This window comes from Agelaius tricolor, unplaced genomic scaffold (assembly GCF_023055355.1).
Source record: "Agelaius tricolor isolate 1412-34295 unplaced genomic scaffold, bAgeTri1.0.p SCAF_10, whole genome shotgun sequence".
NCBI lineage: Eukaryota > Metazoa > Chordata > Aves > Passeriformes > Icteridae > Agelaius > Agelaius tricolor.
In genome coordinates, this window is record NW_027269270.1 from 26,903,133 (window position 1) to 26,930,421 (window position 27,289).

Genomic DNA, 27,289 nt, shown 5'->3' on the forward strand with positions numbered 1-27,289 from the left:
TCTCAGCATTTACTTTGTAAGGAGGGAAGAAAAGCCAGCAGGATTTTCACCTTCATTCTATGTTCAAATTGCAGCTGTCCTGTCCTGTTGTCATTGTTCCCCTTGCTCTCCCCCCAAGCTCCTTTCCCCCTTCACACACCTAAATCATAGAACTCCTTCACACACCTGAATCACAGAATCTGCCCACATGAGGTACAGGGGCAAAGCACACCAGCCATCAAGCAGCCCTTTCCTCTCTATACTCACAGAAACAAAATATTACCTGATTGAATCACAGGGATGAAAGCAAACTCTTACACATGCTAGTCCCCTTTCTGGGGAGGGACAACAAGCACTGCCTGCAATCATTATGTGCTCTGGTAGTGAAGGTAAATGTAAGGACAGATTGATTTATCAGAGCAGCAGCAGAATTTCTTTAAAAAACCTTTAAAGAAACATGCATTTAACTGCTATGGCACTAGGTAGTTTTTCCACTCCAATTATTTAATTCCTAATCAGTATCTGACTGGCTTTTTTTCAGTACTACTACCTGCAATCCCTTCCAGGAACTGCTTTTAAGATTTTATGCAATACTTAAGGAACGTGTATTTATCCAAGTTCATAGTACATGATCTTTGGAACTTTTAAGGGCTTGGCTCCATAGCATTCAAAGGTGTGAATTTACAAAGCACTGGCTCTTTAAAACTGGTGTTAACTGTGCAGAGTCAGCCTTAGCATATACCAAGAGCAACATTGCAGAAAGCTACTAAAACATTTAGTTATAGATAGCTTTGCCTATGCAAACACACCAGCTGCTATCACAACATGTGTCTCATTTTTCTCCAGTCACAAGTGTGATAAAAGCCTTTGTGTGCAGTTTTTTTCCAACTTTGAAAAAGTGTGTTGGCTTAAAAAGAAACTCCCACAAAAACCCCACAGATAATCAGTTGACAAATCACCACAATCCTTCTGGTGACCTTTACTATTAGTAATTCACCATGTGGCAGGCCCCAAGCACTTCATTCCAGGATCAGGCCAGACAATAGGACAAGCCATGCTATGCTTAGCTATGAAGTTCAAATAGGCACATCTTCCCTTTCAAAGGACACACTTGGAACAGTCTTAAGGTTTTTCTTAATTATACACTCAGCTCTGGGAAAAAAAAAACAGTGCCAGGAAAAGAAAAGCACAGTGACTTATAATTCAAAATCTTGGGAAAATACACATGCTATTATTTTCACTTTGCAAACACAGAGACACCTGCATTTAATGCAAGTTAGCAAAAAGATCTTCTTAAACCTCCTGCTTTGCACAGTAATCACGTCAGCATCACGACATATTCAGCCAAGAACAAGGGTCAGGTAAAGGGGAAGGGACTGCCAAGGGAGACTCAGATACAGTGAAATTCATGGGAAAATGAAAGAAGGTCACAATGTAGCAGATTCTTTGAAAGAAGTTGCTCTTCTCACAGCTTTTCAAAATTATTTTCTAAGTGTTCAAGCTGTACCATGCTCAGGGGTAACAGGAACATACCTGCCCTTCAGTATTTTAATAATATCCACAAAAAAGCAGGCATTGTATCCAAGAAGCATTTTAGCTTAAAAAAGGCAAGCAAACTAACAATCAGAAGAGTCAGCACTAGTGAGGATTCTTCATCTGTACAAGTTTTTAAGTTGATAAATAGTCATGCTATGCCACCAAATTCAGTGGCAATCAAGAGAGCATGAACAGGCTTCCTGTGCTCTTTGCAATGCCAAGAAAAGTCATTCCACTTTATTCCAGTTACAGGACACAAGCCACTGCTTCAGTGCTCCAGCTCAGACATACTCCTCTTTTCTCCCTCAAATTTTGTATGCCATAATGATGTTGGAAAATTCAAAAAGTGAAAAAGCCTTTTTTGAAACATTTTTTATTTTCCTGAGTACCTAGCAGCACTTCACACATCTCTGCATTAGCACTATAGGAGACTTTAGTGCTCTAAGAGGATAAAAACAGGATGGTAGCAATTACCCTTTTGCAAGACATCTGCAAGAACAGTCTGCTGTGGAGAGAGATTCACAGACCCCAAGGTTTAAAGAGGCAGTCACCTTGTGTAAACTCCTGAAAAATTACACCTCAATAGCTGATATAAATCAAGGCACAATGACAGCATGCCATACCAGTGAAAGTATCTGCAATACCCAGTTACTGGAGAACTTACCACAGTGCTCAGCCACATATTTTAAGGTTAATGAGGCTCATTCTATACAGCACTCTTCTATTCCAATTTGTTTAAGTTCAATTTCTAGCTATTCATGCTTCCTGTATCTTTATTTGCTAAATTAAAAAGCTCTCCATTAGAAATTTATTTTTGCCTAGAAATTTATCACACCACATTAATTATAGTTAACATTAAAATACTTATTAACATCAATACCACCACTAAGTAACACAGGTTTGCAATGCATTATCTTTAGATAGGCAAGATCCACCCTGGATATATTCACAAGTTAAAATCAGCCAGTAGTCAGTCTGTTCTGTCAGTCAAGATGGAAAGGTAATTATTTCTAGATTTTTCTCCCAAAATACACTACACCTGAACATATGGTGAAAAAAAAAACAAGCATCTGAATTGCTCTCTGTTTAGTCACACCCATCCCCAGACAATTTATCTAAATGAACCAGCATACCAGAAAATGGTATTAGCATTTTGAAATATCAATCATGACCAGCTTCTCCCTGGTCATAAGAGATACAAGCACAGCTTAGTCAATTCTTCTATAGCTTGACAAGGGAAGAAAAGATAGACAATAGAATCATAGTATGTGATGTTATGTCCCTTAAGGATATTCCCTTGTCACTTGTAGTGCTAGGACTTGCAAAGATGAGAACATGGTTCTACCTTCAGCATCTGGATACTACTGCAAAGTACAAAATATAAAATATACACCATTTACTTCTACAATTAGCCAGGACAAGTTACTTATTCTCACCCAGCTGTGCAATAATGGCTTAGGACATGCTACTGACAATATATCCAACTAAGAACAGCAGGTTTCTTCACAACCTTATCAATAACACCACAGCTCTCTCAAACAACTGTAAGGAAATTTAAAGCATACAAACCTCTCTAACATCTACAAGGTGATCTGGCTGCATAATGGGAACTCTTTTTCCTGTTGGCAATCTGTGATGTCCAACATTGAAGAAGGAAACTGCATTTTGACTGGGTCTTCTCTGCACACCAGGAGAGTTGGCACTTCCTTGGGATGCAAGAGAGAAGCTGCGAGATTTCAGAGGAGGGTTGTTCTAGTGAATAAACAAGCATATTGAGAAACATTTACAATTAATCCTAATAACCAGAAAATGTTCTAATGTGAAAGATACTCTATAAAAAAATTAAAAATTAAACTGTTCTGCTGTAAGGAAAAATGTCAAAGCCCTAATAATGCATTAGTAGCGACTGCTAAATATTTTCCACTGTCTGCTTCTAGCTGCCGTCTTTTATAGTCTAATTAAGAACAATCTGTGAAACGAGATTGATCAGTAAGTATCACTCCTCTGACTTGAAAATCAGTTCTTGATCTGCAACAGCACTAGAAAATGACTCCTAATAGATCCTGCAGGTATAAAGCTGACATTCAAAAGAACGGAATTTCATTCAGAGCTATTAGTTCAACTTATCTCTTACAACAAAAACTAGCTACAAGATGCTGATTGTAACTTAAAAGCAAGCTTTTATTCAGGTAACAGAACAGGTGTTATGGCAATCAGGAGCTTCTGTAAAATACACTATTCACATATCTACCACATGATTAGCAAATGGAAACAGCAGTGTTGAGGACTTTTTTCTCAAACATGGGAATTCACCCTAAATTTATCTGTGGGCTACTGAGTGGTTTAAAAAAAAAAAAAAGTAAGGGGTTAAAAAAAAAAAAAGTAACATTCCCAAAATGGAAGGGCTTCAATAATACTGAAGTTGTATTTGCAATACTTCTCCCACCAGGAAGATTTTTGCCCATGAGAGCACCAGTCATACCTTTCCAATAGCTTCTGTGTGATGCTGTGTGCAAATCTGTAGCCTGCTAACCCAGTGCTGCCGCTCTTTAGCATCTGTAGCTAAGAAAGCAAACCAAAAGGATTCTGTTACATGAAGTCATTTCAAAGTATGGGCAAAACCTACTGCTTAATTCTTAAAAATCACAAGACTAACAGTGCAAAGTAAGTTATTTTTAATCTAAAATTCATTTGCCTGTAATAACTATAATGTTAAGTAAAGTTCAACATACATAGTATATACTTTCTTTTTTCTTTATGCTATTTTTAGTGTTACGAAATTAATTTAAAAACATCAACAAACCATAACCACCCTCACAAATATTGTAATCTAACAATATGAAACATTTTCCTGCAATAAGAGCAAGGTACTCCAAATTAGAAAATAACAGCAAGTCCTCAAGGGAAGAAATACTCAAAGTTATTAGCCTAGATTTCTGCAGCTTTTAAAATCAGAGAATGGGCTTTTATAACCACCATAAGGTGGCTAACAAACTGAATAATTAGATTTTCTGTGAGCACCACCACAGTATTGCTGCCTACAATGATTTAGAAAACTTTGAATCAGTACAATGTAAGGACAGTACACACAAAGATTAAACCCCATTCTACACAGATGAAGTCTTCTGAAGGACATCAGACCCAAACATTATGGAACTATCCATAAATACAGACCATTTCTAGCTGAACAGTGGGATGGAAGTCTTGCACATGATTTTCATGGCAGCATTTTGCCAACCAGGCCTTCTCTCTTTGGCCCTGCAGCCAAGGCCAGCCAAGCAGCCCCAGGTGAGAGCCAGGACTGTCCTCTAGTGGAAGGATCCCCTGCCCAAGCATCCAGGTCCTACCTCTTAGCTTGTACTGCTCCCCACTGGCTGCATTGACTGTGAAGGTGTGAGAGTCTTCATCACTGGGTGAGATGACAGCTCCAGCCAGCTGCAGGGTACCTCTGGGCTTCAGATGTCTAGACTGCTCATTCACAAAGTACTCCAGCAGGCCAGCATCATTGTTTAACACAAAATACCTGCAAGGATAGCAAAGCAAATACACTAAATAAAACCAGCTCATTTTCCTTTTTCTTTTTTTGTGCAGGTGGTGGTACTGGGAAAAGTCAATACTCTCATCACAAGTTTCACAAGTTTGCACAGATGGGATTGGAACTAAAAGACTTGCATCAGGAAAACCCTAAACATGTGAATTATGTCCCCAAGATGGCACAAAAATTAATTTCTTGGCTTTTTTTTTCTTACAGCACAGGGATTGCACAACAGAACAGCAGGCCCACAGAAGAACATTATCATGAGATTTTGGGAATCAAAAATTATATCCTGAATCATTAGGGCTTAATAAATCCTTAAACTACATACATTAAAAGTAAAACAGCCCCAGATACAAAGGAGCTGAGATGCAAAACCATGAAACTGAAGCAATTCCAGATTTTTTTTTCTTTTTATTTTAAAGGAACTGGACATTATGCTTCAACTTTCACTTGAGTTTAATGCCAAGTATATTGACATGAGTCACTCCATGCCAGGGGCAGCACAGGTGGCACAGTGTGGTACACTAAGGATTTGTCTCTCCAACATTAATTTGGTTGCACTGTGCTGCTCTAGGAACAGCATGAAACCTGACCAAAGAATTTCACCTGACACAGAAACTCAAGTTATTCAAGGGGAGATGACATCCTGGGGAAAGAGAAAAGCCTGCTTGAGTTAGAATTTACAGTAATGAAGTCTTATTTTTTTTTTTAGTGATAGCATTATTTGGCACAAAGATGAAGACTCACAAAGACAATGTTTTTTAATGGACAAGGAGAAAAAAACCTAATGCTTTTTACACATACAAACATAGTTATAAGCCACTAAATGACTTAATTGCTTTATGTTGCCTATGCCTTTTTGATATTCATGCCTTAATACAAATATTATTCATCTACACATTAGTTTAATCTAGATTGAGAAAAGCATGATTCTTGCATAAAGTTTGCCTACTAGAAAAAGGGAAATGTAAGCATTATTTAAAAAATCTGAAACATGTTCATTTGGATGCTGCAGACACCACCATTACTAAAAAGCACCACAAAAGACTTACCGATATTGCCAGCCAGTGACAAGATTGGTGTATTTCATTAAGTAGCCACAAATATTTTCCATGTGATCACTATAAAAAGAGAGAAAAAAACAATCAGACAATACCAAATATATTTTAGATCCTTCTGACCATCTTTAGTCTCAGGAGATGAATTTTAATGTTCATTTTTAGAATGGCACTATCAATTTAATAAAGCTACACTTTAAAGATTTTACAGCCTTGTTCCTAAAATAGTTTCTTACGACAATTTAACCAGACTTAGTGAATTCCAAATAGTTTCAAACCATAATTAGCTGCACCAATTCAACAGGCACTTCTAGACACATTTTTACAAGTTTCAGGTAATTAAAGACTTTGTATCCATGCTGCTTCTGGTTCCTGCTCTCTCTTCAAAACAAATTTCATACTTTTGGACTCCTGAACAAAATTAACTTTCACTAGTTTATTAACAGACCCTTGGATTGCAGCCACCAACCTAAACAGTCTGTGGCTACTCCTACATCAGTGTGGTGTTATTAATCCCTTGTGTCCAGCATCCTTCCCCTGTACAGCCATGCTCCTGAATAGATGTCCTACAGAACACAACATGCAAGTGCAGGTCACATCAACATATTCTGAGACCTAAACCAGAAGCCAAAACATCTCCTCCTTGGGCCTGACAGGAAAATCCAGCAGTTTCTCCATCAAAGATTCAACTTGCAACGCCCACCAAAAATGAGAGTCCACCAAAGGCACTCGGCATGGAGACTTAATATCACTACAGGCAAAATACATTTCCATTTCTGAAAATCAATTGCCCTAAATAAGGCTTACAAGTACCATGGCTACTCAATTTAAGACCACAGTTTTAAGACCCACTTTATGCTGTATGTTCCCATAAATCTAGAAATGCCCTCAATGCCCTCATCTCACAGCAGGGCATAACCCCACACTGAAGAACACACTCTTGATAGACAATTCAGATCCAGCCTGAGAAAAAAGCTCCTACTATTACAAAGAAGAATTGAAACAATGACCCAAATATCAGACACTATTTGCTTCTCCAAAATAAATTTGTTTCTAATCTTATTTAAAATTTCTGTAGGCTGTAGTAGGTTGAAGATTAAATGAAATTATTCAGAGTCCATTGGAGCAGCAGCAACCTCTCTTGGTTGTTAAATGGACACAGTAGCCCCATGTCAGCAAAAGGGGAAAAGTGGGGAAAACAGGACTATGTGAGCCAAGGGATCATCTCCCTTAGTGGGTTTTGGTTGCAAAGATAACTGGGCTAAGTACTGGGGTAAATGCTAAGTAACAGCTGAAGCTGCTGTCTATACCTCATTTATAGACAGCAGATTAATTAGAAACCTGACAGTTTGATAAATATAACATGTTGTACTGTTTCATCTTAAAGGAAGCCATTTAGGGTGACACTAATGAAAAGAGCCACAGAGTAAATCACTGCCATTCAGTGATATAACACAAGCCAAGAGATACAAGAATGTACATTTTTTGAAGAAAAAAAGCCAAGCTACTGATTTTAAATGTTACTTTTAAAAGCAAAAATACGTGTCCTAGCTATTACAGCAGCAATCAGTATTGCAGTAATATCCTGCAATGGAGAGCAGCCAGCAGGACTATCTAGGAATTTAATTTCTAATAGCTCATTAAGTGGTACTACAGATAAAAATAAAACCAAGGAGAGCAGAGGGTGTTGTATATTTTAAATGTACAGAGAAGCTAAAGGAGACATAATCAAACTCATCCTCTGCAGACGCCTCTCATTTGTTATTATTGGCATACAAGGGAAGTACAGTTTAGACTTGCTCACTGTCTTAATTTAGCTGAAAATTATGAGATTGCATAGTCATAAAAATGCATGAGCTTGGGTTTTACTCATCTGAAAATTGTCCCTAGTCACAGCTAATTGCTTTTCAGCTCCAGTGAATGCAAGCTACACCCTTGCTTTTCAGTGAGACACTGCACATAGCCCTGCACATGCAGGCTGCAGCCACTGCACCCCCATTAACTAATGTGCCTAAATCACAGGTACCTCTAAAGAACCCAAGAAAAATCAGAAAGGTAAGTTCAGACTACAGTGAATGCAGCAGGACTATGTGTATGACCTGTGGAAGTCCATTCATCTGACAAGGGTAAATTAAATAGCCTTTGATTAAAACAATTTGACCTCTGGGGTTTTTTTTTGGGTGTGACAGATAAAATAGCTGACTTTGTCATGCAGAAAAACACACTGTAGAAGGGAGTGCAGCTCTTCTGATGATGCAGTTCCACATCAAATTACCATCACATTTTGCCATCATCTGCATGTTCTTTACACTTGGATTTTCACTTTGTCTGGACCCAAACATCTCCAAATGCCTCCTCTTCAATAATTTATATCTCTAACCTCATCAGTCCCAAAGGGCTCAGCTGAAAGGCTTGGAAAACATTGCCCCACGGAAGTCTGAGAATTGACTGAGAACTAGTATTTCAACATTTGAACTAAGACTTATTTTTAAATAAGTAAAAATTATATACACTAAAGAAATCTAAGTCCACTCTGCAAACTGCAATCAACAAAAAAGTAAATTCTATAACTATACATAATAGATGACAGAAATATAGTTAACCTCCTCATCTTCTGCAGGTGTGAATACAGAAAAATATTCTCAGTATTATTTATGAGCAAGGACAGGGATTGTAACTAAAGCATTTCTTCAAGAATTTTAAGGTTTGTGTCTCCACAGCAAGAGTTAAACCAAGATATTCGTTGTTCCTAAAGTAGTGATGTAAGGCAATTAACATTAAAAAAAAATACAAAAGCACACCCAACCCAAAGAAAACCCAGTAACATTTCACTAGTATGGAACTGACAGCCAAGCTCTACAGAGCACTGCAGAAAGCTTGTAAAATGGTAGACTTTGAGAACAAGAGGTTGAGGTTCAAGCACTGGCTCTGCTCACAGATAACCACAGTTCATAAAATATGAGTAAGCCCCTACTGTTGTTTCATGGGAAACAGTGCTGGCAAACCCTATCACAAAGTCACCAGTCTCCTTCAAAAGCCTTCAAAATTTCCAACATAGTGGGTTTTGACTTCTAGAAAACAGATTTTGAAAGTGAACTTGACACAAAACACTGAGCAACTTAAGACTGACAGTGAGGGCTGGCTCCCTTGGGATCTTTCCTGATTTTCAGAATCCCTTTGCAGTCACACTGCTGCCTACGTGCACGTACCTGTACCTATGGGTACGTGTGTCTTTCCATAGCCAAGATGCTGTTGTTCCTATTTAAAATGCTCCCCACAGTCTCAGATTGTCAGAGGAATAGCAACAACAGCTCAGTACCATGAGTCAACAATCCCTAAAGGGCCTATTTCTTTTGAAATTCACATGTCCTGTCAAAGAAAGGAAATGTTGCAACAGACGGATCACAGTCTTAAGGACATGAAAAAAAAAAAATTAACTTTTGCTGGACTACTTTAAGTGAGGGTATTATACAAATCACAATCCAGAAAAGAAGTATGCAGAACACATACTTTTCAGAACAGAACAACATTTGAACTCTAGCCCAGCAACATCTACCACCTCCTAAAATCTGGGGTATTTTTCCCCAAAGGCTGAACACCATTGAACTTGACTGTCCATTTATCACAATATTTTAGTTTATAAACACTGTGAGATGGACTGAGACTGTCCATTTAAGCAAATGACAGACATCTGTGAACAATTACACACCAGTTCATATTCCTCCCACAAAATTATCCCTCCCTTACATCAAAGATGATTACCACAAGCCAGATTTCTACATATCTACATGCTACTAAAAAAAATAATAGGAATAAAAGATTCACAAAGGATCACTGTTAGCTTATTTATCCTTCTCTGGTTTTACTTGTCCTTTCCTAAATTGTAGCAGCTGTCAGTGCCTTGCAGGGTGGTCTCCTCTCCCAGGGAAGAAAGAAGACAGTGACAATCAGGCCAAACTCCCCTGCATCCTGTTTACGTGCAGCACCCGAGCTTTGGACACAGATACAGAGGAACAGTAGTCCCATAATGACGTCTTTGAGCAGCTTCTGCCAAGACACCCAGGCTCACACCTGGGCCAACATTTTCTCTGAGAAGCAGCAGCAATTAAAAAAATGCAAAAGGCTTTGCCAACCTTTTTCCATACCCCTCACGGGTAGGTTTCCATGAAAGCCCCACAGAAAAAAAAAACCTAGCAGTGGCACAAAAATTACACCCAACAGGAAAGCAGTTACAGAACAGTTCCAAGACTGCCCTTCAGATGATTTTAATTTTGCTGGGACCCAGGCAGCACCACGTGGGATGCTTTGAGCAGCCAAGTCTCTGAAGACCCAACAGCTGTCTGAAGAGCAAACACAGCGGCCAAAGGCTTCCCCTCTGACTTGCGTAAGGCCTGACTTCAAGCAGCAGCTGAGTATGTGTGGATTTGCTGCCAGCAGGAAGGATGGCCAGGAGCCTGGAACCCATGAAGATGTCAAGGAGGGCTCCTGAAGGAGAATCCAGCCTCCAGAAGATTTTGATCCAGCCTCCAGAGCTGCCACAACCACTGTTAGGACAGTGCCTTTGGATTCTGGCCAAGGGAAGATGCTCCTTTCTACTGAGCTTGCAGCAAGATGCAAACCCCTGGTGAAAGAGAGTGTCTTCATATTAAAAGCTGACAAAGCATAAAAAAAAGGAAATAAAGAAGTGAGGCTTGTAACAGTGCAAACCAATGAATGATTTCAATTATAGTTTGGAAAAAGCAGTGACCATTTTCACTGAACTTGCTCATCTCTGTTTGCTCACAGGTTCACTGTTGGCAATGGCTTGCTTATTCCTCACTGGGCACTGCAAAGTGCTTATCTACAGTGCACTGATTTCCCTTTTCCTTACACAGAGAGGTAGGCAGTGGAGAAGAGAAAGGGGAAAAAAATCCCAACAGCTATGACAGCTATGTCAGCATTGAACACTTCAGGCATATCTTCTGCAACTGCAAGAAACCACCGCCAAGTTCAGCACACTCCAATTCCACAGCTCTGTGATACAGGAGCAGGTTCCCCAGTAAACCCAACAAGGTAAGGCAGAAGCATCAATCAATTACATCTGCTTTTCCAAACAGCTTTTGCAAGAAAAGATAAACAACTCTCCTTGCTGTGCAACTCACCAGAATGCTCTATAGTCAGCTGTGAAGTGGCAGCAAAGCTCCTGCTCTTCAGCTTGTGTTTGACTACTCAATTATAAATTTAGAAACCAGAAACAAGTGCAAGGAAAAGAGGTCTAACACCATGACAAGAACATCAACAGCAGACCCTGAGGATGCTTCAGAACACCACTGGGCTCCAAGTATGCAGCACACACACCCCCTCATGAGATATAAAAACTTCTCTTTACGTGCACTCCTGTAAATCCTTGGGAATACAGACAAGCATTGGAAGAGCAGCGTGGGGTTTCCACAAAGAAAAGGTGTGGCAGAGCCAAAATGAGCCATCAGCTGTCCTTGATTCCAGCATAATGCAGCCCAGCCTCCCTACCCTGGGGTGAGGGGCTCTTCCACAGCCCACCCTCCCCAGCCCTTGCTCTCAACACAACAGTTGTTCTGGCACCTCAAGTTCTATCAATACTAGCTAACAGGGTTTTTTTTTAAATCATCTTAACTAAATTTGTATTCCATTCTCCTCTTTTCAGCATTAATGGCACAGGTTAATCACATACAAATGAAACTACTGTAACACTTTTGTGGTCTAGCAAGAAGAAGAGAGACAATATTTAATTAATAAATAGCAAAACTGTTCTCACATAATGACTATAAAACTGATTGTTTAGCTACTTTATAATTTACAGAGGTCTCTATTTCTCAAAATACATCTGCCTAGAAAAAATTGCAGTGACATTAAGCTCAGCAATTTGTCTTGCACACAGGTGAACACCCAAAGTCAGCAAGAACTCCACTGATGGACAATTTATTTGTGGATTTGCATCAGCAGAACAGAACTGAAGCTGCACCTAAGAGTCAGTAGCCAACCCAGCAGATTTTGCTGCAATGGTATCAGTGGAAAACAAACTGTAGATTTAGCCAGTATCATTTTAGAGCTGGAGCATGCAAAAAACAAGGACCTCAAAAGGTCTCCCCTTAATGCCTCTGGAGAGGTTGTCTGCAACTTTGCTACTATTTATGTTGCCAGTTTACATCAGCACACCAGAATGCACAGTTTCACACATTACTGCTAACAAAATCCAAAACTCTCTCAAAATCTAGGTTCAGAAAGCTCAAGCAGTCAAATCAAAGCTGCTCTGCCCAATGAACAATGCTGATGTAACATATACAAGGCAAACAGTGATGGATGAGCACCTTTGCAGTTTTGGACAATCTGCTGCCTGTGGTACCTGGGAAAGCAGTGGATCCTGGTAAACACCATCCACAGAGACTGGTGGAGCAAACCCCCTCTGTATTGTTCAGTTACTCTTTGGCACAGTCCAACATGGTTCAGCTTACTACACCTTCCATCCCAAGGCATTCTGCTCCCTTCTAGTCTAATAGCTCTTATCCTACCAGCAATATGCAATATTGCCATTCTGGACTCTGCAGCAATAAAACTCTAAAAATGGAAGGTAAATAGGATCAGCCACCTCAGATGAGCCTCTTGCTTTGTAATTGTTTTTGAAATATTATTTGCAACATTTCAGGTTAAATACTGAAGATAATAATTATTATCACCTTTCAAGTAAATCAGAACACACTTAAATAGCCTATTGTCAATTGATGTAATCTAAATATTCCTAAATACAAGCAAAAGCCTGTGTGGACCACCAGACTCAAGAAGCAATGGCCAGGAGTTTAAAGTCTATCTGGCAAACAATTAAAAGTGGTGCAATTCTGCAGCACTGAATGACATCTTCTAACTCTAAAGCTCTGAGCAGGAGAATTAGAGATTTCCCAGAGGCCCATCTCAACCCAAATTATTCCATAAATCTTGAACACAGAGAAATTAAGCAAAAATACTCTTACATTAAAATTGAGATGTAAGACACCAGGAAGATTTAAACTCTAAATAAGAAAGCATACACATTAACCACCTATGACTATCACCATATATAAAGAGAGCAGGGCTACTTTCTTGTTTGGTGCTTGAAGGGACCAGTGATTCCCAGACAAGGAATTATTCAAAAGTGCTCCTTTTCATCGTGCAATGAGTAGGAGGTACTATGCATTTGGCACTCGTGCTCTAATAATGAGTACCCTCATGGTTTTCTTGTGCTTGCTATGGACATTTATGAAGGAGTTGTGTACTGAACAGTAATAGGACAAAAATATTATAATTCCATTTGGATATAGGGAACTGAAGCACAATGAATTTTCTGCCTAATTTTGAGACAGATACAGTCCAATTTTTATTTTATTCATACATTCAAATCATGGGTTCTGCTGATTTCAGCTGCAACTGTGACCCTGCAAAAGTTTTGCAAAATCAGAGCAAACTGCTCCAAAAACAGTCCTCCAAGAAAAAGAGGAACACAGCTAGTGATCACCAGGGAAAACCAGTTTGAATAATATATGACTATTACCACAAAGGAAGTCAGAGCCAGGGTTAGAAACCAGCTCCTTTATACAGCATCCTGCAGTTCCACCCAGCAGATCTCTTGCTTTCTGATACATCAATGTGCAATGAAAGTAACCAACGTTCTCAGTGCAAAACAGGCTTTTTGGGAAACTAATTTGACAATACCTAAACATTAACCAAGACTTCAAAGATTTCCAGCCTCCTTGAAACTCTAGAATTCACAACTGAAAGCAAAAAGGGAAAAATGCTTACCCACCGCAAAAAGCTCCAAAGCAGTCTGTCAAATACAAGATTGGCAGCTTAACACACACAAAGAAACAGCAGTTCTCCTACCCAGCTTCAGCCTGCCCTCCCCTCCCATTTCAGCATTAACACACACAGGAGAGAAAATCTGAAAAGGTACAAGCTTTGAAAGCACCCTAAGGAGAAAGTTGTGGGGCAGCACTGCCAGGGGACAGCCATCCCCTACAAGAATTCACCAGTGCTGGCAGGTGATCAGAGGGCACGTCAAGGCAAGGCCTGTAAGTAAACAGGGCTCACTGCACTTGTGCCTTAATTTTCACAGAACGATGAGTACAGCTCAGGAACCTTCCCAGGATAAGGTAACAGCAGCAGCTGCTGCTTTCTGCTTCTGCATTAAGCAATGTGATCAGGTCATGCACATGCAGTTTGTTTTCCATCTTCTCTCTGGGGAGAGAATGCGTGTGGCACAGCAGGATGTTAATGTTGTACTGCAGTTAATTAACTCTCTGCTACATAATTACATTAGAAAAGGTGAAGTTGAAAAGTACTCTTTGCACTTAGCGAAGGATAGATATTTGTAACAGCCATTAACTCCTGCAGAAATCTATTCCATGGACTGCACAAAGTATTTGCTGTTTAGACACCACCCAAAAATTGGTGTTTCTTCATTTTAGCTTAATTTGAACTCCAAGTGAACATCCCACGGTGAACCTAAGTACACTGGATGCCAGAACCAACTCCCACATGTGACACCCCAGTCTGTCCAACATGGAGAGGCTCTGAGAAGCAAGAGAGGGACTCTTGATAATCACTCCCTGAGGAGCCACAGGGCTGGAGAAGGAAATCCAGGCCTTGTCACCTGGCTCAGGACCTGGGCTCCCATTCCCTGCTGGAACATCAGTCAACATGAAGCTCCTGCTTAAATCACCCAAACTTGTTTCCCCAACTGTATCCACTTACTACCCCTCACACCAAGATTTGCTTCTCTCAATTTATGACACATCTGCTCCAACGCCAATTATCCAAGTTTAAATACGTGTGTGAACACGAAGGGCTCACCTGCCTTTTGAGAAGTGCCTGGGGCTTTAGCAACTGTAAAATCAGTTTGGTAAAAGATGACCTTAATATTTTAATAACACAGAATGCATCCTGAGATGGATGTAACTGGCTGATCATTTTAAATATGAGCTTCTTGTCTATTCTAATGAGCAAATTATGTGAAGCGCAGAATTTCTAAATTAGTGTTAGGAGCACGATATACTCTTTAAGCAAAGAGTCAAATGAGGATAAACAAATTCAGGCACCAGGTTTTTCAGCCAGTTCCCTCCAGCATATCAAACAAATGTGACAGCACTTCTAATCTGAGTTTTATTACTGAAAGGAACATACAAATTGCAGAAATAAATTCTGAATTTCACAGCAGCCACTTGAGAAAATCATCTCTTCAGCACTCCAAACCACACCTCAAAAGACCAGCAACAAAGTGAGCAGCATGGGCTTTCTGAAGGTCCTGCAGTGCTGAGGTATCTCCACACAACACCAGAAACAGAAACAAGGAAGGTCAGGACTCACTTTGACACAGGTTTCACATCAGAGCCATCAGCCAACCCAAAAGATGCCAGTACAAACATCACCTCCCTTGGGAGCTGGCACCTCAATGTGACAATGCTAGCAGGTTCTTACAACGGTGGGATACTGAGCAAGTGAGCTGCAAGAACAGGGGAAAATCAAAACAGGAGCAGACCTTGCCAGACCTCCCATCTGGGAGTGACACCACAAAATTATAGCCTCTGTCCCTCTGCAGCTGTGCACCACAAAGAAGGGAGTTACAGTAATTGATTCCAGCAAACATACACAAATTCTACCTAGAATCCCAAAGAATTTTCTTTCAAGCAATGCAAAAAGAAAAACCAGAACAAGGGAGATGGGTAATAAAAAGGAAGCACTAGAGGTACCAGTGTTAGAGAGAACTGTCCTAAAATGACACTAACATTTTCATGAAGGTTTGAGACATTTCTTCTACTTAGCAAGCAACAAGGAGCATAGCTTAAATTCTGGCCTGCTCTCAGGAGCCAGTTGATTAGGTCAGCACACACCACCCTACTGCAGCCTAAGCAAGGCTTTGATTCCCAGACAAGAACAGAGGACCAGCAAGGGAGAGGTTTGCAAATGTTGTTGAACACTGAGCTGCCATCACCTCTTGTATCTATTTCTACCAAGCTGGTTCCAGCTTTAAAGACCAAACAGATGAAATTTATCCTCCCAAGATCAAAACTTCTTGAACAAGAAACACAAAGAAACTAGGAACACTCAGTACATCTTGCAACTAAGACTGATATTGGGACACCCCCAACACAAGGATCAGTATTGTATCAGTTTCAAGACACTTTTCCCTTTAGTGTTACTAATTAGATCATTTTTGCAAGATAGCACAAATGAGAATCAAATGCTTCCACAGCCTAGCTCAGTTTCACATGCTTTGCTTCTACATGTTTGAAGTGCAAAGCCTTGTTAGTCATCCTCAACAGCAACTGGGATCAAACTTAGAAATTAGCATTGCCTTTAAAACACATTTCCTACTGGATGATTTTATGAAAAAGTGTTCATGATCATCTCAAAATGCAGAATTAAAATATATTCACTTGTTTCAGTTACCAGTTCTTCTGCTACATTGTCACATGCTGGCCTGCTCAAGCACAGAAGACTGAATTAAGGTCAGTAACTGTTTACTCCTCTTTTTTAGTATTTATGAAGAGATTTGCATAGTGTCAACTGAAAAAGCCCTAAAACCCACAAAAGAAGACTGGCAACCATTTCACTTGTTTAAAATTTGTTATCCATTTACATTCAATACCAAAAAACATTTAGTGTTACCCTTTGGCAAAAGTCTCTCTCTGCTCTTCTCAGCCTCCTACTCCAGCCCAAAGCCACATGGAGTAATTCTGCAAGAGAATCTAACTTAATAAACTAATTAATGACAAGCAGAAGCCACCCAGCATGAGGAATCCTCTTACTGGCCATTGTCACACCTAGCAAGAAAAAAACAAGGTAAAAAAATACTATCAGTCTAGGAAATTTACTCCTTGAAGCTACTTTCATCTGAAGGGTTTTCTATACTAACTGACAATTGTGAGTAACCCTGCAGCACTCAGGCAAACTCTCAGGAACAACTAAAAAAAGGCAACTCACTTCCTTAAACAAAGAGCAAAAGACACAATCTGCAGTATTTTATAACTATACATGGCTAAATCCATAGTGAACAGATACTAAAACCATTTGAGAAATAAGGAACAAAGATAGCTATCTAAAAAATACAAGCAGAAGTGAAATGCAAATAGGTTTTGAAATATAACTTGTAAACTTCAAAATCAGCAATCATTTGGGAAATTCATGAACACTTTACCTGTATTTCTAATGGCAGGGGAAGAAATGCTGGGAATACTTTTAATAGCAGAATTGATCTACATATTTGAGAGCAGAACCACTAAGAAAAGCATAAGAGGACAGCACATTATCATGTCTCCAACTGGGAAGGACAATCTTGTTTCTCTAGACAACTGCACTGCTTTGAAAATTTCATTTTGTAGACAAATAAGAACCAGTGATTGCCACTCACTTCTCTCAAAATTTTCTGAAAGCCCCTTAAGCCAGGCTGACAGGACTGGTTACACTTCTCTGGCACATGTTCTGATCAGCTCTCCATTCAGCTCATAGAAGATTCTGCATTCTGGTTGTGAAATTTTTATGTTATTTGAATGACTACAAATCACATGTTGCAGAAGTACCAGCCCAACCTGCCTCCTTTCTCTCACTGCTTTGAAAGCACTCTTGTTCATTTAACCCAGAGCAAGGCAAAACCAAATGAACATGGTCATAAGGTAAGGCAGAACTGCTGAGTGCAAGTAATTCTGTGGGTGAGGCTGTACTTACTTTACAGCTTGGTTACTGCTGAAAATAAAGAAAATATTATAATCTTAAACTACTTTATCAAGTAATCTTACAGCAATCTGAAGTTATTCAGATGTCTTACCTTATGGTAATTGTTTCCCTAAATGAAGATAGGATTAAAGAATTTAGTATGTAGCACAGCCTCTGAAGCTCTCTTTATCTACTGAAATGCAAGTTTACACTCAGGCTGTTCCTGCCCCAGTGAGGAAAATGAAGCCAATGGTTGCTTGTTCTCAGACACACTCTGACCTGATCATATATTCACAAGAAAATAAGATCACTTCCTGTCAGATGGCTGAAAGAGCAGTTTCTCAAGAACTCTAAACTTCTACTAAGTAAATGAAAAAAAAAAAATCATCTTCCTACCCTCAGTAGAAACCAATCCCTTACAAATTTCAGAAGAGCCACTGCTGTGCTGGCTGCCTAAACTCACCCATTCACAGGCTACAAGCATGAAGTTTGACAGGAGATTCAGCTCTATCTCCACATCATCTGAAGTGTCTGGCAGTCTCTGGCTGTCACTTCTCCACTATGATAAATATCTGATCTAACTCTATGACAGCTATTTAAAAATCTCCCTATTATTCCCCTACAGAAATACAAAATCAGACTTCCTGCTTAATTTTTTTTTTTTATTTTCTAGATACTCAATTTATGCCAAGTATATATGACCTTGCACCTCTTTGAGAAATTCAGTTTTCATTATTTCAGGTTCCAGCAGTCTTGGAGGTTTATTTTTTATCCATAGTCTTAATTCCCCACTTGGAGCATTGGAGTATCAAGCACCTGTGTTCCCACTGTCTGAGAACTCTGCTATAGCTGTTTTGACCAAATGCTTCACCAAACTGTGAGCTAAACTTCTGCACCAGACGTGATCTGTGGAGAGCAAGTACTTCAGGATCCTACTCCTGCCAATCTATGAGACTACACATTGCTCAAACTCTGTGCTAGGAAAGTTAAAGGTCAAACTTCCACCAAAAGTTCCCAGAAAATCTGTTTCTGAAACCTGTATATTAGACAAGCTCACTGAAGAGCTTGTCTTTTATCAAATACATTTTAGCAGAAAAGTAATTCATAAAGCAAAAACTAAGCTACAGCATCTGGTTAAGGAGGGCTTAATAGGAGACAGGGGGGAAAGGTGATATTTTGAGGGTAATTAGATATAGAGACAAATGTAGGAGTAAATAATTGATCCCAAACACAGCAGAGATTAACAGTGAGGTATCTCAAGTGTCCACAATAATAGAATTAGTACACTAAATTTCTCTAAATGATCTAGAATGAAAAAATAAACTGCACTAAAGTTTTAGAGCAAATTAAACCAGATATTGATAGCTACAAGGAAAAGGACAGCTCCCACTTAGAGCTGTCAAGCCATGAAAATGGCTAATACTTGGGGTCAGTTCAATTTTTGTCATACAAGCCATAGCACTGAAGGAAGAAACAAAGCAATTGGATGGATAATTTTAAAAAGGGGAATTTCACTGTACAGCACTGACCAGTGACCACCATCACAAACACAGTATAGCTAAAAAGACATCCAGGCAAATCAGGCATCTCATCCCTTCCGCTGCCTCCAATTCCACATAAAAATATAAAATATTTCCATTTTGATTGCATAAAGTAACTCCTGTGTCTCACACTGAAACATGGATATTGTGTGCTTGGTTATAGTAACAGCAGTTTTCATTAGAAAATTCAGTTCTACTCGAACCCAGAGTTTAAAAAGCAACTGGAAAAACAGTGCTTAAAACAGCCAAGAGCTGCATCTGATAATTAGCTTTCCCGACTTAACAGCCTGAAATATTCACCCTGAAATCACCACTTCTCTTTCCGGCACTAGTCACCAGAAAAGTAAAATACTCATGACCCAGATTCTCAGCGCTGGCCGCGCTGTTCCCAAAGCTCCAGGGCGCTCGGTGCCCGCCCATCCCGGTCCTGGGTGCCCGTGTCCCGGGGCCATGCCCGGTCCCTCCGTCCGTCTGTAGCACGCTCCGGCTCTGCGGTCCCCACACGCAGCAAACAAACAGCGAGCCAGTCCATCTGGGCTGGCAGATGACGGCTCTGGAGAGTCTCCATTGGAAGGAGAAGTGGGCAAACTTCACACAACAGCAGCATTTTCAACAGCAACATGGCAGAACTCCAGCCAAGGAGGAGAGACCCGGGAGCAGGGATTCGGAAACCTCGCGGGTGATGCTGTAGAGCCCGCTACCAGCGTGTGAGGGGGGATGTGTTCAAACAGAAAGCATAGCAGAAAAAAAGCATATGGAAACCCTCAAGTCTCCCGAACACACAGGCAAATAATTCAAACTAATGCCGTGAGCTCAGCTTCTCCGGCATTCTCTGCTCCCTTCTGCTGACTTGCTGAACCTGAGTAATCACCCTGATTTATGCTAAGCAACGCCGTTCTTAAAACAAGTTAGATAAGACTGAAACTCCGTGCACACTCAGTTTTGCTACCAGCAACTAACAGAAAGCATCAATAAAAAAAATTAATGACTGCCATTAAGTTCTTTAAAAAGATCCAACACTCGGCACAAAGTTTGGCTTTTTTTTGGAAAGGCTGGAAAGGGGTGAAACGCCTCCAACAACTTTAAACAGGTCTCCACGTTCTGCGAGGGGAAAAGAGGATCTGAGAGGCAGGAGCAAAGGCACATCATCCCCCGGCAGCTTTGCGCTGATGGAGAACGGGAGCCGCCCGCCCGCGGGCACCCCAGGGATGGTGGGCACAGGGAGCGAGGGAGCCGCGTCCCCCGTGCCGCGCCCCGGCGGTGCCGGAGGGGCTCCAGCGCTGCCGCAGCCGGGGCGGCCACGCCGCCCACCCGCGCTGGGCAGCTCCGGGCCCGCCGCCCCTCATCGCGCCTCACGCCCACCTGTACTGCCAGCCCTTGTTGCCGCCGCGGCCGCCGCCGCTCCTGCCGCCGCCGCTCTGCCCCGCCGCCGCCGGCAGCGGCTCCGTCTTGCCCTCGCCCTCCGGCCCCTTCATGGCCGCCGCCGGGTCCGCGCCCTGCATGGCGCCGCGGCTGCCGCCCCTCAGCGGCGCCCCCGGCCCCGGCGCACGGAGCGAGCCCACCCCATGCGGGCTGCGATGGCGGCGGCCGCCGGCACCCCCACGCCCCGCTCGGCTGGGCCGGGCTGGCCGCGCTGGGCTGGCCGGGCTCCCGCACGGCCGCGCCGGGATGGGCGATCCCGCCCTCCCGCTCCCTCACCCTGCCCGGCCCCGCCGCCCCTTCCGGGTCAGCGCCGCCGCCATCTTTAGTGCGGGCAGCGCTCGCACACCTTCGGAACCGAATGAAACTCGCGTGTGACGCCAAAAAGGGGAGATTTCCTCAAAGCGTTAATAATTGATCAGGCTGTCAGCGTTCCGGGAGGACTCGCCTTAACAGGTTACGGAGTAACAATAAAATTGTGGCGGGTTAAGGGTCAGGGATTGTCGGTGATAGTATCTGACTGCAAAAACGTGTTTAAAGCAGTACGCGAATTCAGAGCAACATACTAACAAGCTCTAATCGCTAACAAAAGTTAAGTCGAGATAATCATATAGGTTCTTACCTTATAGGCATCCCTGAGGGGGAGAAGGCGGTTCACCCACCGACTGATCCCAAGAAGTCACAATGGAGTCTTCCCTAACTTCTCTGCATTTCTTAACTTACATACTTCCATGTTCCTCTCTTTATATTCCTACCTTATATAACTTTTACACTATTTCTTCACATTCAGGAGGAGCACTAGTGGCTTTAGTCATACATCTCAGTGAGGGGTGCTCACACCTTCGGGTGGGTATCACAATAGTACCAGTGATGGAGATCTGTTTTAGTCCAAGGAGAGTGATTTTTACCACGGATGCTGATTCAACAATGGCATATCTTCCTTTTTCTCCGTTGGTTTTCAGCTGTTGTGGGGATTATCAGCTAGAAAGTACCACTGAGTTCCCTCCTCTGCTAGGGTTTTGCCCGAGCCTGGCTGCAGTGTCTCCAGTCCCCTCCAACGTCTTTTTAGTCCTCCTTAGATTGTGTATCTAAGGGGAGATCGGGGATGCTCACCACATTCCATCCAGCGAGCAGCAACCATATTTTCCACTATAATTTCCATACAGTGATCTTCTTACCTCCAGTCATCTTCCCACATAAGGGCTACAGGAATTCTCCTTGCAAAATAAGAGTGGGGGATCCAAGCTGTGCCTACACAAGAAGGGATGTGACAGCTGGGATCTTGCTTGAGACCCACAGAGCAGGGTCAAACCCAGCACTTCATGCACTGAGCAATGCCACAACACAGCCTCGAGAGGAAACACATTTTTTTCCTCCTTTTCTTCCTCCAATTACTGCATTTTTCTTTCATGGAATGCCAGCATGTCTAACTGGGAGAGCTTGATCTGGCTCTGTGAAATCTTTCAGGCCAGTCATGGCTTTTGGCCAATCACAGCCTCACTGACTGCAGCTGCATTATTTTTTAAAATCAGGGGCAGAGGATCCTCATTCTGACTTTAATTAATCTGCACATGAAGAAGAGGAAGGCAGAACCAGACATGACTGTGGTTAGTGAGGCCAATCCTCATCTCATCCAAACTCCCTCCTCCGCTCTCCAGCTCTTACTATAAGCTTACAATACTGTAAACAACTGTGTTGCAAAAGATGCTAAAAATTCCCAGTGTGAGAATCATACATAGAAGCAAAAATCTAAAGGAGAACATTTTTCAGACAAATAGTTTATTTACTTACAGCACCCCTCTGGTAGCAGCTTTTTACCCTATAAAAGCTGCCCTGGCCTTCCTACCTCCTACCAGCGCGTTTCGACTTTCCCAGTGACATTCAAAGCACTTTTGTCTTTGGCCAGCAAATGGTGACAGCACATTATGAGCACTGTGTCTTTAAAATATATTTATAAACTTTAATCTGATTCTAAATTACCACATATCCCTCCTTCCCTGCCAAGCACACACAGAGTCTCCTCCAGCAGACCAGTGTGGACTGCCTGTTGCACTTATGCCTAGAATCTCTCTTACAGGGACAGGAGATACTACCAGTGCACAGACATAGAATTCTCCACTTCTACATTTTTAGGAGCATGTTTGTCACTGCAGGCAAAAAAAAAGTGGTTTTGCCCTGCATTTTTTTCCTGGGAATCTACAGGTGAGCAGACCAGTAGAGTAACATTGTCTATCAAAGAAAAAAAAAGAATTGGCCAGAACTGCTCTCCAAACACATTGCTTCCTACTCTGGCAATCCCTTGAAACTTTAATTGAAGATATATAACTGCATGGTATCATAATATATGCCTATAACCCTGAAATTTTCCTGGGAAAATTTGAAGCTAAAGCAACTCAGGCAAGAGTTCTACTTGTGTGTTTTGTTTCCCCCCTGCTCAAGGACAACCAGGCAAAGACACAGCTTCCCCCATGCCTGGCCTTTGTAACCATCAAGGTGGTCAGTACGATGTTCCTCCACCCAGAATGTTTCCAACACCCCAGACAGGCCAGCATTCCTTAGTGATAATTCTGCAGCCCCTCAGTATTTGGTCCCTGAGCATGGTAAGCTCAGGTTTGCTTCCCCCATGCCTTTGCTTTTTTGTCTTACAAAAGGTGCTGCGTGTGCAGTACCAGAGGCTCTCGTAAGATGGCATTGACAAGATGCTGAATAGCACAGAAAGGCTGACAGCTACACCACGTTTGCTGAGGGCTTGCACAGTGTGATCTGCCTTTTCTCTTTAGTTTAGGATGTTGCTAATTATAGCTTGTGCTCAGCTCACTGCTCTCAGTCTCCTTCCCCTGCTACAATTTAGTGGCTCACAATGACCCAGATCCCAGCCTGGCCCTTGGGAGAGCAGCAGAGGTGAGTCCTGGGGCTCCACAGCTGTGCCCTGCCTGCCCGGCATTCCTGGCTCTGGAGGAGGAGATGAGGAAGAGCTGCAGTTCTGGAGGAGGAGCACGTGAATAGGATAGCAAATGTTTATTGACATTTTTCAAGTCGAATCCTTGTAGGCCCAAATATGGTTAATCGCTGAAGTAGTTTGTATTTTATCACAGCTCAAGCAAATTTCCCACAACTAAACATTTTGTTAATTTCAGGAAACTGACCAGGATCTGATAAACACTAAAACAACTCCTGTTTATTTCTTTCAAAGTTTATAGTCTGGCTATGTATAGAATGATAGAATGGCCTAGGTTAGAAGCAACCTTAAAGCTATCTTATTCCACCCCACTGCCATGGGCAGGGACACTTTCCATTAGATCAGGTTGCTCCAACCTGACCTTGGACACTTTCAGGGATAGGGCATCCACAGCTTCTCTAGGCAACCTGTGCCAGTGCCTCACTACTCTCTCAGTCAATAAGTTATTTCTAATATTGAATCTAAACTTACTCTCTTTCAGTTTAAAGCCACGTAACATGCTTAGCATTTCTTCAGATGAGTATTGTGTCTTCAGAGCAGCAAGGTTCAGAAAGTAAAAGCTCTGAATTTCAGCATAGTTTTCGTCACCTGCATGCTTAAAATAAAAGTGCAAATTAAAAAAATAGATATATAAAATTATACAAGTTTTTTATCACTCTCTTTTTTGTCTAATTCAGGATTTTTTTTCCTGGGTTAGTATCTTAGAATGAGACCAAGTTTAACAGTCTTAAATCTGGATCTGCCTCTGGTAGCTGGGTCACAGAAGAAAAAACTATAACTGCTCTTGTCTGCTAAGGGAACTACATCCTCTACAGGCATCCGGGGGAATGGCATCAGTCCTGGGAAAGGAAAGCCAGAAGTGCAGCCTGCCTTTACTGCATGAGAAGTGCAACTTTTCATAATCATTGTTGAACTGGGGGAGCTCCCAAGCAATGAGAAAATGACAGAAAAGTAACATCACTGATGGAGCTTCATCTCTGTGCTTTTTAATCCTACAACTGTTCTTGAGGTTAAATTCTTTCTCAAGGCAACTGATACTGTATTACTAGCCTGGGAAACAATGTTTCTGGTCTCTTCTGGATAATAAACACGGAAGAACTTCCTATTCTTGCTAAGTATAAGCGATACCTACCTCCTAAAACTGTAGATTCCATGACACAAGAACAAGAAAGGAAATTTAGTTTAAAAGGCTCTTTAGCCTTTCTCCTTCAACACATTGAGCACATGGTTGTATTCTCCTGACTGTAGGTGAAAATGTTGGTAGGGTCAGGTAAATGTAATACAAACTATTTCACCCACCGGAGTACTTCACACTGTGAATATACTCTGACATAATGTCTTAATTTTGGAGCTCTAGAAGCATGACTGAGTCCCTGGGTCTCTGGTTTGCTATTTAACATGTATGAAGCATTGATTCCTGCTTTGGACATCAGACCTTCTGTAGTCTTAAGGAGTCAAAATCTTTTTTCAATCACTGTCAGCCATCCCCAAATTTCCTTGCTCTTCTCTATCAGTCCCTATGTGTCATATCCTGCTGTAATTCAGGTCCAGCTGAAAGCAGCACACTCACACATGTCAGCAGCTTACATTGCTTACAAAGTTTCCATCCCTGCCCACAACCCACTCACGTTCTTCACACACACATTTGGCTTCATTTAGAGCAGCACACAGTGTGACTTTGCACTGAGTCATGCTCCAGGGTCCAGCATTACCTCAACCCTACACAATCCTGACATGGAAATGGAAACAGGGGCAGCAGCAAGGCTCGGTGTGGCTGGAAGCTGGGAGCATAATCCCAGTAGCTTCCCCTCTGAGAGACACCCTCCAAAGAAAGGACTGTGCCCTGAGAACTTAGTGAAGAACAGGACCAAAGGACCTTACATCTGCCTCCAGAGAGGCTTCTTTGGAGTTGCTGCCTGTGTAATTTTTCTTTAATTCTTCTGTATGCAGAGAATGCATCTTGCCACATCTTGGAGCTGTCATCCTCATCACGCAGCCACAGAGCTGCAGAAGTGTCAGAAGGAACGCTGCTCTGCAGCCACCACACAAGAGAGATGCCCACACCACCCCAGCAAACTGCAATCAGCACACTCACATTGCCTTTTATATTTCAGACCCCAACAGCTGCCCACCACCCAGCCCCACCACCTGGGACCCTCAAAGCACTTACACTGTCCTGGAGGACCTCCAACTCCCCACACAGGCTAAAGCTTGTCCTAGAGATGCAGCTCAGCAGCAGCAGCAGGAGATAACCATGTTACAATCAGAGTTTGAGACATTTCCACAGGCACACCATTGATGAGCCCCATGTTTCAATCCCTTTTCCTGCCCTTGCATCACTTCCCAGCATGCATGACTTTCCATGTGAGGGAGCTGCTGCTGACAGCTGGATGTGTGTCCTGGGCCTTTTCCAAGTGCCAACCCTCTGCTTGCTCAAGCCACACAGGGATGCCTCCCTGCCCTTTTCTCTCCAGCTTGTGAGCAGGAGGGGAGCTCAGGGTGTTGCCTCACAGGCCACTGTGGCTGAGTGCAGGCTGTTCTAGCACAAAGGGCAGCAGCTGGACCCTGTCACCTCTGTCTGGTACTTCTGCTCCGTGGGAGGATTTGCCTTCTGCCTTGCCTCAACAACCCCCAGCTGACTCCTCTCCCTGAGCTCAAGGAGATCTTTTCTGCCACATCACTCACCCCAACAGAGTACAGCAGGAGCTTCCTCCAGATATTCCCCTACTCAAGCTCTTTGTGTGGGAATTCTGGAATTCAAAAATACACATTTGTCTGCTTAGGGCCTGCTTTCTTCAAGGAATGTAGCCACATGTGAATCCATCGCAGAGGAGTCAGCCCTGCAGCTCTGTGGGAACACCCAAGAGGTTCTGTGCAGGTTCTGAATGAGCTGGGCTGGGTCACCTCCATGGATTTGCTGCTGGGAGAGAAGTCCAAGGGGTGCACATGCCCTAATCACCCCTTGGGTCTGGGTATGCTCAGCAGGCACAGGGGGGCACCTGCTGTGGTTCTGGTTGAGGGGCTTCCCAGCTCTTCTCATCCATCTCATGGCCATCTCCAACCTTTCTCTAGAGACTTTTTCTGCCCCATGCTATGGCACAACATGGCGCTGCAGCCTTCAGTCATTCTGCAGCTCATTGTTAGGACTCTTTTCCTCTGTGATTGTCTGCATTCTGAAAAAGAACTGTGTTTTTATTAATGTGTCATCTAACCTTAAGAGCTGCTGAGTAAGTTCAGCTCTTCAGTCATCAGCCCTCTCCCCCAGATGCTTTTCTGTGCCATGCTTTACTCCTACACACTTTTCCTGCACGGTTTCTATGGCAACACGTGTATCTCTCCATCTGCTGTTGATCTCCATTATCATGTTTAGGTGCTTGTTATCCCAGTCTCATGCCATTTCCAGGTGTATCATGTTAACAAATTCAGTTTGGAAACCAAGCCAAAGCACTTGGTAATTTTTGTAGGCAAACCTACATAGTCAATAATTTGACTGCTGTGTTTCCATTTAAGCTCTGTTTGAGGGATACTGATACTGAGCTGTTCTCATCACCAGATCTCCTAC

The 27,289-nt window shown here is 42.2% G+C and overlaps 1 protein-coding gene across 2 annotated transcripts in view; it reads right to left on the reverse strand.

Moving 5' to 3' along the window:
- Nucleotides 1–21,416, reverse strand: part of OSBPL11 (oxysterol binding protein like 11) — a 39,168-nt gene extending 17,752 nt beyond the window's left edge. Inside the window, exons 1-5 of one of the 2 annotated variants that reach the window (XM_071435328.1) lie at nt 21,391–21,416; nt 6,106–6,174; nt 4,863–5,038; nt 3,998–4,077; nt 3,085–3,267 (exon numbers count right to left, since the gene is read on the reverse strand). In XM_071435328.1, the coding sequence (XP_071291429.1) occupies nt 3,085–3,267; nt 3,998–4,077; nt 4,863–5,038; nt 6,106–6,174; nt 21,391–21,401 (519 nt within the window). In that variant the 5' untranslated portion in view covers nt 21,402–21,416. Of the gene's footprint in view, nt 1–3,084; nt 3,268–3,997; nt 4,078–4,862; nt 5,039–6,105; nt 6,175–20,711; nt 21,050–21,390 lie in introns of those variants that run through there. The other variant, XM_071435327.1, reaches the window with a different exon arrangement.
- Nucleotides 21,417–27,289: the final 5,873 nt, after the last annotated feature.